A 14,389-nucleotide genomic window follows, 5' to 3' on the forward strand; every position below is an offset into this window, starting at 1 on the left:
TTCTAACCATCCTTCCCCATTCACAGAGATACTCCTTCCAACCATCTTCCCCCATTCAGAGAGACCCTCCTTCCTTCTAACCATCCTCCCCCATCCTCATTGACACTCCTTCCTTCGAACCAGCCTCCCCCATTCAGAGAGACGCTCCCTCCATCTCACCATCCTTCCCCATTCACAGAGACACTCCTTCATTCAAACCATCCTTCCCCATTCACAGAGACACTCCTTCCTTCCAACCATGAACCCCATTCACAGAGACACTCCTTCCTTCTAACCATCCTTCCCCATTCACAGAGACACTCCTTCCTTCCAACCATCCGCCCCCTTTCACAGAGACAATCCTTCCTTCTCATCATCCTTTCCCATTCAGAGACACTCCTTCCTTGTAACCACCCTCCCTCAATCAGAGACATTCCTTCCTTCTAATCATCCTCCCCCATTCACAAAAACACTCCTTCCTTCTAACCAACGTCCCCCATTCATAGAGACACTCCTTCCTACTCACCATCCTTCGCCATTCACAGAGACACTACTTCCTTCTCACCATCCTCCCCCATTCACCGAGACACTCCTTCCATCTAACCACCCTCCCCCATTCACAGAGACATTCCTTCCTTCGAACCTGCCTTCCCCATTCACAGAGACCACTCCTTCCTTCTCACCATACTTCCCATTCAGATACACTCCTTCCTTCCAACCATCCTCCCTCATTCACAGAGACACTCCTTCATTCTCCCCATCCTTCCCCATTCAGATAGACACTCCTTCCTTCTCACCATCCTCCCCCATTCACAGTGACACTCCTTCCTTCTCACCAGCCTTCCCCATTCAGAGTCATTCCTTCCTTCTAACCCGCCTTCCCCATTCACAGAGACACTCCTTCCTTCCAACCATCCTTCCCCATTCACAGAGACACTCCTTCCTTCTAACCCGCCTTCCCCATTCACAGAGACACTCCTTCCTTCTCACCATCCTTCCCCATTCGGAGACACTCCTTCTTTCTAACCCGCCTTCCCCATTCACAGAGACACTCCTTCCTTCCAACCATCCTCCCCCATTCACAGAGACACTCCTTCCTTCTCACCATCCTTCCCCATTCGGAGACACTCCTTCATTCCAACCATCCTTCCGCATTCACAGAGACACTCCTTCCTTCTCACCATCCTTCCACATTCAAATAGACATTCCCTCCTTCTCATCATCCTTCCCCATTCACAGAGAAACTCCTTCCTTCTCACCATCCTTCCCCATTCAGATTGACACTCCTTCCTTCTCACCAGCCTTCCCCATTCATAGAGACATTCCTTCCTTCTAACCCGCCTTCCCCATTCACAGAGACACTCCTTCCTTCTCACCAGCCTTCCCCATTCATAGAGACATTCCTTCCTTCTAACCCGCCTTCCCCATTCAGAGACACTCCTTCCTACCAACCATCTTTCCCCATTCACAGAGACACTCCTTCGTTCTCACCATACTCCCCCATCCTCATTGACACTCCTTCCTTCGAACCAGCCTCCCCCATTCACAGAGACACACCCTCCTTCTCACCATCCTCCCCCATTCACAGAGACCCTCCTTCCTTTTCACCAGCCTTCCCCATTCAGAGACATTCCTTCCTTCTGACCCGGCTTCCCCATTCACAGAGACACTCCATCCTTTTAAGCACCCTCCCCCATTCACAGAGACACTCCTTCCTTCTCACCAGCCTTCCCCATTCACACAGACACTCCTTCCTTCCAACCATCTGCCCCCATTCACAGAGACACTCGTTCCTTCCAACCATCCACCCCCATTCACAGAGACACTCCCTCCTTCTCATCTTCCTTCCCCATTCAGAGAGACACTCCTTCCTTCTCAACAGCCTTCCCCATTCAGAGAGACATCCTTCCTTCTAACCATCTTTGCCCATTCACAGAGACACTCCTTCCTTCTCACCACCCTTCCCCATTCACAGAGACACTCTTTCATTCTCCCCATCCACCCACATTCACAGAGACACTCCTTCCTTCAAACCAGCCTCCCCCATTCAAAGAGACATTCCTTCCTTCTCACCATCCATCCCCATCCACAATGACACTCCTTCCTTCTAACCACCCTTCCCCATCCAAAATGACACTCCTTCCTTCTCACCAGCCTTCCCCATTCACAGAGACACTCCTTCCTTCTCACCATCCTTCCCCATTCACAGAGACACACCTTCCTTCTCACCATCCTTCCCCATTCACTGAGACACTCCTTCCTTCTCACCAGCTTTCCCCATCCACAATGACACTCCTTCCTGCAAACCAGCCTCCCCCATTCACAGAGACACTCCTTCCTTCTCACCACCCTTCCCCATTCACAGAGACACTCTTTCATTCTCCCCATCCACCCACATTCACAGAGACACTCCTTCCTTCAAACCAGCCTCCCCATTCACAGAGACATTCCTTCCTTCTCACCATCCATCCCCATTCACAGAGACACTCCTTCCTTCAAACCACCCTTCCCCATCCACAATGACACTCCTTCCTTCTCATCATCCTTCCCCATTCACAGAGACACTCCTTCCTTCTCACCATCCATCCCCATTCACAGAGACACTCCTTCCTTCTCACCATCCTTCCCCATTCACAGAGACACTCCTTCCTTCCAACCATCTGCCCCCATTCACAGAGACACTCCTTCCTTCCAACCATCCTCCCCCATTCAGAGAGACATTCATTCCTTCTCACCAGCCTTCCCCATTCACAGAGAAACTCCTTCCTTCCAACCATCCTTCCCCATTCACAGAGACACTCCTTCTTTCTCTCCAGCCTTCCCCATCCACAGAGACACTCCTTCCTTCTCACCAGCCTTCCCCATCCACAGAGACACTCCTTCCTTCTAATCATCCTTCCCCATTCAGAGAGACACTCCTTCCTTCTCACCACCCTTCCCCATTCACAGAGACACACTTTCATTCTCCCCATCCACCCACATTCACAGAGACACTCCTTCCTTCAAACCAGCCTCCCCCATTCGGAGAGACATTCCTTCCTTCTCACCAGCCTTCCCCATTCACAGAGACACTCCTTCCTTCTCACCATCCATCCCCATTCACAGAGACACTCCTTCCTTCAAACCACCCTTCCCCATCCACAATGACACTCCTTCCTTCTCACCATCCTTCCCCATTCACAGAGACACTCCTTCCTTCTCACCAGCCTTCCCCATCCACAATGACACTCCTTCCTTCAAACCACCCTTCCCCATTCAGATGGACACTCCTTCCTTCTCACCAGCCTTCCCCATTCACAGAGACACTCCTTCCTTCCAACCATCCTCCCCCATTCACAGAGACACTCCTTCCTTCAAACCACCCTTCCCCATCCACAATGACACTCCTTCCTTCTCACCAGCCTTCCCCATCCACAATGACACTCCTTCCTTCTCACCATCCTTCCCCATTCACAGAGACACTCCTTCCTTCTCACCATCCTTCCCCATTCACAGAGACACTCCTTCCTTCTCACCATCCTTCCCCATTCACAGAGACACTCCTTCCTTCTCACCACCCTTCCCCATCCACAATGACACTCCTTCCTTCAAACCACCCTTCCCCATTCAAATGGACACTCCTTCCTTCTCACCAGCCTTCCCCATTCACAGAGACACTCCTTCCTTCCAACCATCTGCCCCCATTCACAGAGACATTCCTTCCTTCCAACCATCTGCCCCCATTCACAGAGACACTCCTTCCTTCCAACCATCCTCCCCCATTCAGAGAGACATTCATTCCTTCTCACCAGCCTTCCCCATTCACAGAGAAACTCCTTCCTTCCAACCATCCTTCCCCATTCACAGAGACACTCCTTCCTTCTCTCCAGCCTTCCCCATCCACAGAGACACTCCTTCCTTCTCACCAGCCTTCCCCATTCACAGAGACACTCCTTCCTTCCAACCATCCTCCCCCATTCACAGAGACACTCCTTCCTTCTCACCAGCCTTCCCCATTCACAGAGACACCCCTTCCTTCCAACCATCTGCCCCCATTCACAGAGACACTCCTTCCTTCCAACAATCCTCCCCCATTCAGAGAGACATTCATTCCTTCTCACCAGCCTTCCCCATTCACAGAGAAACTCCTTCCTTCCAACCATCCTTCCCCATTCACAGAGACACTCCTTCCTTCTCACCAGCCTTCCCCATCCACAGAGACACTCCTTCCTTCTAATCATCCTTCCCCATTCAGAGAGACACTCCTTCCTTCTCACCACCCTTCCCCATTCACAGAGACACTCTTTCATTCTCCCCATCCACCCACATTCACAGAGACACTCCTTCCTTCTCACCAGCCTTCCCCATCCACAGAGACACTCCTTCCTTCTAATCATCCTTCCCCATTCAGAGAGACACTCCTTCCTTCTCACCATCCATCCCCATTCACAGAAACACTCCTTCCTTCTCACCAGCCTTCCCCATTCACAGAGACACTCCTTCCTTCTCACCATCCATCCCCATTCACAGAGACACTCCTTCCTTCAAACCACCCTTCCCCATCCACAATGACACTCCTTCCTTCTCACCATCCTTCCCCATTCACAGAGACACTCCTTCCTTCCAACCATCCTCCCCCATTCAGAGAGACATTCATTCCTTCTCACCAGCCTTCCCCATCCACAATGACACTCCTTCCTTCAAACCACCCTTCCCCATTCAAATGGACACTCCTTCCTTCCAACCATCTGCCCCCATTCACAGAGACACTCCTTCCTTCCAACCATCTGCCCCCATTCACAGAGACATTCCTTCCTTCCAACCATCTGCCCCCATTCACAGAGACACTCCTTCCTTCTCACCAGCCTTCCCCATCCACAGAGACACTCCTTCCTTCTAATCATCCTTCCCCATTCAGAGAGACACTCCTTCCTTCTCACCAGCCTTCCCCATCCACAGAGACACTCCTTCCTTCTCACCAGCCTTCCCCATCCACAGAGACACTCCTTCCTTCTCACCAGCCTTCCCCATTCACAGAGACACTCCTTCCTTCCAACCATCCTCCCCCATTCACAGAGACACTCCTTCCTTCTCACCATCCTTCCCCATTCACAGAGACATTCATTCCTTCCAACCATCCTCCCCCATTCAGAGAGACATTCATTCCTTCTCACCAGCCTTCCCCATTCACAGAGACACTCCTTCCTTCCAACCATCCTCCCCCATTCACAGAGACACTCCTTCCTTCTCACCATCCTTCCCCATTCACAGAGACATTCATTCCTTCCAACCATCCTCCCCCATTCAGAGAGACATTCATTCCTTCTCACCAGCCTTCCCCATTCACAGAGACACTCCTTCCTTCCAACCATCCTCCCCCATTCAGAGAGACATTCATTCCTTCTCACCAGCCTTCCCCATCCACAATGACACTCCTTCCTTCTCACCAGCCTTCCCCATTCACAGAGACACTCCTTCCTTCTCACCAGCCTTCCCCATCCACAATGACACTCCTTCCTTCAAACCACCCTTCCCCATTCAGATGGACACTCCTTCCTTCTCACCAGCCTTCCCCATTCACAGAGACACTCCTTCCTTCCAACCATCTGCCCCCATTCACAGAGACACTCCTTCCTTCCAACCATCTGCCCCCATTCACAGAGACACTCCTTCCTTCCAACCATCCTTCCCCATTCACAGAGACACTCCTTCCTTCTCTCCAGCCTTCCCCATCCACAGAGACACTCCTTCCTTCTCACCAGCCTTCCCCATCCACAGAGACACTCCTTCCTTCTAATCATCCTTCCCCATTCAGAGAGACACTCCTTCCTTCTCACCATCCTTCCCCATTCACAGAGACACTCCTTCCTTCTCACCAGCCTTCCGCAGCCACAGAGACACTCCTTCCTTCTAATCATCCTTCCCCAGCCACAGAGACACTCCCTCCTTCTCACCCTCCTTCCCCATTCACAGAGACACTCCTTCCTTCTAACCACTTCCCCCATTCACAGAGACACTCCTTCCTGCTCACCCTCCCCCATTCACAGACACTCCTTCCTTCTAACCATCCTCCCCTGTTCACAGAGACACTCCTTCCTTCTAACCCTCCTTCCCCGATCACAGAGACACTCTTTCCTTCTAACCATCCTCCCTCATTCAGAAACACACTTCATCTCTCTTACCATCTCCCCCATTTAGAGACACACACTCCCTCTAATCCTTTCCCCCAATTCACAGACTTTTCACCCTTTCCTGTAATTGTCTCCTCCCAATTCATATAGACGCTCCCTCCCTCCAACCATCTCCTCTCAATTCACAGACAGACTTCCTCCCTCTCATTCTCTCCCCCAATTCAGAGGCAGTCCCTCCCTCTCACCATCTCCCCCATTCACAGAGACACTCCCTCCCACTAACTCTCCCCCCAATTCACAGAATCCCTCTTGTTTACCATCTCCCCCATTCATAGAGGCACTCCCTCCCTCTAATTCTCTCCCCAATTCACCGACTCCCTCCCTTTCACCATCTCCTCAATTCACAGAGAAACTTCCACACTCCCTCCCTCTAACATTCTATCCTCACTCACAGAGACACTACCTCCCTGTAACCATTACTTCAAGTTGGCACCTTTCGCCCTCTCTTTTGCCCACTTCATATTAGTACTTTTCACCCTTTCCTTCCTCCAGTTAATTCTGATACATTTTGCATCCTCTCCCTCAGTTCATGTTGGCACCTTCCAAACTCTTTCCCTCAGCTGGCGCTGACACTGTCCTTCTCTCCGTGTCACTCTCGCTGCTCCCTTGCTGCTGTGGGTGTGAATTGTCGTGATATTTTTGTGAGATCGGAGCAGGGAAGGGAGATAGCTAACCAGTTGAAGTGTGTACATGAGGGTACAAACTACACATGCCTGGCTAGGCCCATGCTCTGGAATGTTCTCAACCTCAGCATGACTCAAGGGCAGCAGGAGAGGCCTCGGAGCAGGTTTCGTGTCCTCTCAGGAAAGGAAGAACAAATGAATGGTAGTGTTAAAAACTCTACGGCCAGTTTTGCCAATGTGCATTACCTGCTGGGAGCCTCACCCATTGGTCGCAAATATCAGGAAATCAAGGGTGGCTGCCCATGAATGGACGATAAATCCTGGGTAGCATGCCTGATTTCCTGATAGGGCGGCGGGCGAGGCTCCCTGTGGGTAGCATTACATTCCTAAAATTGGCCCGAGTATTCATTCTTTTTATTCTTATGAGCACTGAATATTCTGCTAAAATCACTGGCATGTGCCTTGCTATTTTGCAAATTACATGAAGCAATCAGCCAGGCATTACCAATGTAGTGTCCATCTACTGATGTGGAGAACATAAATCAAACTGAAATTCACAATGACATAAATGGGAACTTTATCAGAGCAGCAGCTAAGCTATCAATAAATCTGAAGCTGAAACTTCAAAACGTTTGCACCCATCTTCAGACAGAAGTGCCGAGTGGATGATCCATCTCGGCCTCCTCCTAATATCCCCACCATCACAGAAGGCAGTCTTCAGCCAATTCGATTCACTCCACGTGATATCAAGAAACGGCTGAGTGCACTGGATACACCAAAGGCTATGGGTCCCAACAACATCCCGGCTGTAGTGCTGAAGACTTGTGCTCCAGAACTAGCTGTGCCTCTAGCCAAACTGTTCCAGTACAGCTACAATACTGGCATCTACCCGACAATGTGGAAAATTGCCCAGGTATGTCCTGTCCACAGAAAGCAGGACAAATCCAATCTGACCAATTACTGCCCCATCAGTCTACTCTCAATCATCCGCAAAGTGATGGAAGGTGTTGTCAACAGTGCTGTCAAGCGACACTTACTCACCAATAACCTGCTCACCGATGCTCAGTTTGGGTTCCGCCAGGACCACTCGGCTCCAGACCTCATTACAGCCTTGGTCCAAACATGGACAAAGGAGCTGAATTCCAGAGGTGAGGTGAGAGTGACTACCCTTGACATTAAGGCAGCATTTGACCGAGTGTGGCACCAAGGAGCACTAGTAAAATTGAAGTCAATGGGAATCAGAGGGAAAACTCTCCAGTGACTGGAATCATACCTAGCACAAAGGAAGATGGTAGTGGTTGTTGGAGGCCAATCATTTCAGCCCCAGGACATTGGTGCAGGAGTTCCTCAAGGCAGTATCCTAGGCCCCACCATCTTCAGCTGCTTCATCAATGACCTTCCCTCCATCATAATGTCCGAAATGGGGATGTTTGCTGATGATTGCACAATGTTCAGTTCCATTTGCAACCCCTCAGATAATGAAGCAGTCCGTGCCCGGAAGCAGCAAGACCTGGACAACATCCAGGCTTGGGCTGATAAGTCGCAAGTAACATTTGCGCCAGACAAGTGCCAGGCAATGACCATCTCCAACAAGTGAGAGTCTAACCACCTCCCCTTGACATTCTACGGCATTACCATCGCCGAATCCACCACCATCAACATCCCGGGGATCACCATTGACCAGAAACTTAACTGGACCAGCCACATAAATACTGTGGCTACAAGAGCAGGTCAGAGGCTGGGTATTCTGCGGCGAGTGACTCACTTCCTGACTCCCCAAAGCTTTTCCACTATTTACAAGGCACAAGTCAGGAGTGTGATGGAATACTCTCCACTTGCCTGGATGAGTGCAGCTCCAACAACACTCAAGAAGCTCGACACCATCCAGGACAAAGCAGCCGGCTTGATTGGCACCCCATCCACCACCCTAAACATTCACTCCCTTCACCACCAGCGCAACGTGGCTGCAGTGTGTACCGTCTACAAGAAGGACATGCATCAACTTGCCAAGGCTTCTTCGACAGAACTTCCCAAACCCGCGACCTCTACCACCTAGAAGGGCAGCAGGCACAATGGAACAACACCACCTGCACATTCCCCTCCAAGTCACACACCATCCCGACTTGGAAATATATCGCCGTTCCTTCATCGTTGCTGGGTCAAAATCCTGGAACTCCCTACCTAACAGCACTGTGGGAGAACCTTCAGCACATGGACTGCAGCGGTTCAAGAAGGGGGCTCACGACCACCTTCTCAAGGGCAATTAGGAATGGGCAATAAATGCTGGCCTTTCCAGCGATGCCCACATCCCATGAACAAATAAAAAAATGTTCGTCCCATCAAGGAGTGACTGCATCTCACTCAAGCACAGTGAGTTTGAGATGAGATAATGCCTCCAACTTTCTTACCCCATATGGATGAGTATTTCTGGCCCTCCGCAGGGTCGGTAGATGAAGTGTTGCACTGGGTAGAAGTGTTTTGCCTGGTCTGATAGAAACCAGCTCTCCCTGCTTCAAAACACACTAGTCAGTGTCAGAGGAACCCAGAAAGCTTTCGGCTCAGGCTACTCAAACTCTCAGGCTGGGGAGCAATATTGAGGAGCACCACTGGAAATAGAATAGAGGGGTATTTATAAAGGGGAAAATTATCTCCCAGATGCCCTGCCATGGAGCTGAGGGGAGGGAAGGGAAACACATAGGAACAGAAGAAGGCCATTTCGCCTTTTGAGCCTGTTCTGCTATTTTGTTAGCAATGGCACTCCTATCATTTTAATCCCAATTCCCTGCCCTTTCGACATAACCCTTCCCAAGTCAGTAACTATCTTTCGTTTATATATCTCTGCTTACTTTGCACTTTTGCCCTTTTGGGACTGTGTACTCCATATTCTCACAACCCTTTGTCTGAAGAAATCTTCTTTTGTTCACTTTCAACCAGCTCAGCTTGAGGTCTAAGATTATGTGCCCTTGTTCTGGATTCCCTCACTGGAGGGGAACCTCGCCAATTCCTTTCATTAGTTTCAACACCTTGGTCAGATCAGCCTGTAACCCACCCGTCTCCAGCCAATAGAACCCAAGTTTACCCAGTGCCTTATTACAGTCCCTTCATTCCAGGTATCAACCTGGTGAATCACTACTGGACTTTTTCCAGTATATCATTCCCAGATGGGGTGCCCAAAACTAAGCATGATTAGGCTGACTCCACAGTCGAACACGCCTGGTGTGGAGTGTCACTCACAGGGAGCACTAACCGGGAAATCGGAGGTGGGCCATAGTGCCATATTTTCCATACATTGACTTCAAGGAAAGTAAAATTGGGTGAGGTGTTAAACTCTCTTGTGGTGAAACCCAGAATCCCATTTGATTTTTTGATCACTTTTCTGCACCTGTGAGCTAGCTCTTAATGATTTACATACCTGGACTACTAATTCCTTTTTTTTTATCTCCCACCCCGTGCTTCCCCATTTGCATTGTACTTGAACCTGCCATTCTCTGCTGCAACATTGCCTGGACCTGCTCTTTTGTCTGCACACTCACCCGGCAGGAGAGAGCAACACAGGCAATCCAAACTGTGATGAGGGAAGTTGATGACTAGTAAGAGCAGCGGATAACCTTTGTGATTTATTATTGTTAAAAACTGATTTATTGATACCCAGTCCTGTTCCCTAATCAAATCCACATAATCCATATATTTGGGGCGGTGATGTATTAAAGGAAATAGTTCAATGGAGAGCTGGGAAAATTCTGCAGATTTACCTTACTGGTCAAGATTATTCATTGAGATAAAGGTTTAATCAAAGTTTGACTTCATACCAAAAAGAAAATTCGATATAAAAAAAAGACAATAAGTCATAAGTTGTGACAAGTTTGAAATCATGTAGCTGATAAAGTATATTAAAGAGTTGAAACATTGCATTTCAGGCAAAGAAGGAAGCAACTGGTTGTCATTCCCCAGGTGAGAATGCATTACTCTTTATTCATAGGTATTTGATGGTTATTTTTGTTGCAGAAATCAGGCCTAAGCTATTTTAATTCCCGGAGTTCATTAACAGACCCTCAGTCTACTTCCTGTCTGGAATGGTGGGAAGTGGCTGTCAGCCTGCAGAAAATTGGACGGCCCATGGTTGGCATGCAGGTAGGTGTGGGGAAGGGGTTCTGGGAGGATCTCAGGGGAAGGAATGGGGGGAATCTGGGGCAAGGGAGGCCTATGGTTTCCTTATAGGGTCAGGAAGAGCACTCCTGCTCCTTTTGGTCCCATAAAGAAAAGTGAAAGACTTAGCTTTCAGGGACTCTTCACATACCAATCCTCTTCCGACCTGGTTCAGCCTGGCAAGAAAACCAAAGCTGCTTCCTCGCTTAGGCCAGAGTTAAAATTGCAGTGGAGGCCCGATGACGTCATTGAATCCCAATCTGCATATATAAAGAAGAACCTGGTCAACTTTGGGCGGGCAGCTAAGCCGCCTTTCCAGAAGCCTGTGTAAAAATTGTGATTGGAGGGATCTGGGCAACCCGAGGGCAGGTAAGTAACCTGGATGATTTTAACTGCCATCTCGCCTGGTTTCTGCTGCGGGGTGGGGGGGGGGTCTGGAATTGGTGGTTATGATTAAAATTGGACCCTGATTGATTGAAAGAAAATCTAATTATTGCAACAGTTTGATTCAGTTATGTTCACATTTGCTAAAGACATCAGAAATATGTTGCTCTCTGAACTATTAAAGCTAAAATATTTTACATTAGTAGACAAATTGGATATCAATGGCCCTGTCAGTGAAGTTGTACTGAATCTATTAGGAATATAATTGCAAACAGATAAATGACCCTATAGTTGTTGCTGAAGCAAACACCCCATGACATTGAATCCGAGCGTATCTCCAGTGAGATGGAAGCTCCGCCTGCCACAAGGATGTGTCGTTGACCTTGGCCAAATTTCCCAGGGTCAGGTCAATTTGTATTTTTTAGGCCAGGACAAGTGGCGAGGAGAGGGAAATACGTATATCAGCTGCAGCAGGCAGCCTCTTCACTGCGGGCTCAACTTTGGAATAACAATTAAATAGATAGAAGATCGGGTTGGCTCCATTATGGGTTAGCAATTCTCTCCACCTGATATCCTTTGTGCGCTCTGACTAGATGATCTTTTATGCTCAAGTGCTGGAAGAGGAAATTCTGCTCTAGTATCTGCTGGTCTATATTTACTAATTAAAATGATTTAATCATAGAATCATAGAAAGGTTACAGCACGGAAGGAGGCCATTCGGCCCATACGAATTAAGAGCAGGAGTAGGCCATTCGGCCCCTCGAGTCTGCTCTGCCATTTGATAAGATTATGGCTGATCTGATTGTGACCTCAACCCTACTTTCCTGTCTACCTACAATAACCTTTGACTCCCTTGTTAATCAGGAATCTATCTAACTCAGCCTTAAAAATATTCAATGACTCTGCCTCCACCGCTCTCTAGGGAAGGGAGTTCCACAGACTCACGACCCTCTGAGAGAAAAAAATTCTCCTCATCTCCGTCTTAAATGGGAGACCCCTTATTTTTAAACTGTATCCCCTAGTTCTAGTCTCTCCCACAAGGGGAAACATCCTCTCAGCATCTACCCCTTCTAGTCCCCTCAGGATCTTATATGTTTCAATAAGATCACATCTCATTCTTCTAAACTCCAATGTGTGCAGGCCCAACTTGTCTAACCTTTCCTCATAAGATAACCCCCTCATCCCAGGAATCAGGCGAGTGAACCTTCTCTGAAGTGCCTCTAAAGCAATTATGTCCTTTCTTAAATAAGGAGACTAAAACTGCACACAGTATTCTAGATGTGGTCTCACCAATGCCCTGTGCAACTGTAGTAAAACATCTCTACTTTTATATTCCATTCCCCTTGCAATAAATGACAACATTCCATTTGCCTTCCTAATCACTTGCTCTACCTGCATACTAACTTTTTGTGAATCATGTAGTAGGATACCCAGATCCCTCTGTACCTCAGAGTTCTACAATCTCTCTCCATTTAACTAATAGACTGCCCATCGAGTCCACGCCGATGGGGGAGTTTGCTCAAACAGTGGGGTAAATTTTCATCTTCGCCACCAGGGAGGTAACCTGGCAGATTGGATTGCTTGCTCTTTATGGAATCTGCCTGATTTTTATTCCATTAAAATCAATGGAATGAAAATCAGGTGGATTCTATAAAGGGTGGGCGATCCGCCCAGGCAGATTACTGCCCAGGTGGTGAAGACAAAGATCTACCCTAAAATCTCCATGGCTGGAAGATTTATTTATTAGTGTTGTTACTCATGAGTACAGCTGCCCTACTTACTGTTATAGATACCTGCTGAAAGGACTAAAATGAGTATATAATTTATATTTTTCAGCAATATTCAATTCAGAACTATGGATACCAGACTACCAAAGATGGTGTTCGCTGCATTAAAACACAACAGGATCCTAGAGATGGTGCCAGCTGTGTTAATATACCACAGGATTCCCAAACAAACACTGACCCTACAAATGCGACACAGGAGTCTATGGGAGATGTTGATCGCACCTGTGTATTCCTTGCTTCTAAACAGGATGGCGACGCACCTGAAGAATCTAAACAGAATGTTAAATGTCTCAAGCTTGATACAAATGATCAGGAATCTATAATTTAAAGCAACGTCAATAATGCAGTAAATTCCATTTCTTCAGCCATAAAAGGCGTATACCCCAGCTTGTTTTGTTCCTATGTCAGCCCCAAGTTAAGGCAAGGCACTTTCCCACGCTGAGGGAAGGAAATTTAGATAAAAACTGAACCTGAGCCACTCTTGCACAACTCCTAGTAGCTAGTTTCAGAGTGGCATGGTTACTTTGAGGCTTGGGAGAATGTTATCCAGTGACCCTATCTGCCTGGAATGGCTTGTGCTTGGGGCACCGAAGAAACCAGGGGAATACTTTTTTTGACTTTACTTTATTTTGTTTTATTTTCTCCATGGAGCCTCCCAAAGTCAGGCAGGGAGATTGGGATAGTCTGTAAACTTTTCTCTGTCAGCAGCAAATGCCATTCCTTAATTGCCCCTTGGGAGAATTCACTCTAGCTTGGCTAAACTTGTAGCTTAGACGGGATTTACATCAAATGCAAAACTGAAGATATATTTCTGCGATGAAACCAATATTATATATTTGATAGCTTAATGTGCGAGATATTGTTGATAGTTTCCACTTTATTTTTATACTTTGGGAGACAATTAGCATTTTTGTATTAAAATGCATCATCGATATACTGCAAAGCATGAACTTGGTGTTTAATGATCGTGATAACAATACCAAACTACTGTGCTTTGGTGGAAAATACCCCTGCAGCAAAGGTCACAAGGTAGGTACAGATGAAGAAGGTCAACAAATCCATCTTCGCTCATCCACTCAGAAAGTCCTGTTTCTTAAATGATTCTAAGGTTTTTGCCTCCAAAACCCACCTGCAAACCCACTCCAAGTGTTGATCACGCTCTGAGTGAAGAAGAGCTTCCAGATATCGGTCCTAAAGTTATCTTTTACTGGCGTGAGCTTCGGTCCCCTTGTCCTATTCTCGCAATTTAATCTAAAGTGGTATTCTGGATTTACTTTTCCACTCCCTTAATTATTTTATA

General features: G+C 47.9%; 1 protein-coding gene across 2 annotated transcripts in view; it reads left to right on the forward strand.

Moving 5' to 3' along the window:
• The window catches only part of LOC137323067 (uncharacterized), a 112,021-nt gene extending 97,998 nt beyond the window's left edge, over window positions 1–14,023 (forward strand). For both annotated transcript variants that reach the window (XM_067986467.1, XM_067986468.1), the window contains 2 exons: window positions 10,690–10,723; window positions 13,139–14,023. In XM_067986467.1, coding sequence (XP_067842568.1) covers window positions 10,690–10,723; window positions 13,139–13,417 — 313 coding nt within the window. In that variant the 3' untranslated portion in view covers window positions 13,418–14,023. The remainder of the gene's footprint in view (window positions 1–10,689; window positions 10,724–13,138) is intronic.
• The last annotated feature ends 366 nt before the right edge of the window (window positions 14,024–14,389 follow it).

The sequence above is a fragment of the Heptranchias perlo genome, chromosome 6, assembly GCF_035084215.1.
Source record: "Heptranchias perlo isolate sHepPer1 chromosome 6, sHepPer1.hap1, whole genome shotgun sequence".
Taxonomy (NCBI): Eukaryota; Metazoa; Chordata; class Chondrichthyes; order Hexanchiformes; family Hexanchidae; genus Heptranchias; species Heptranchias perlo.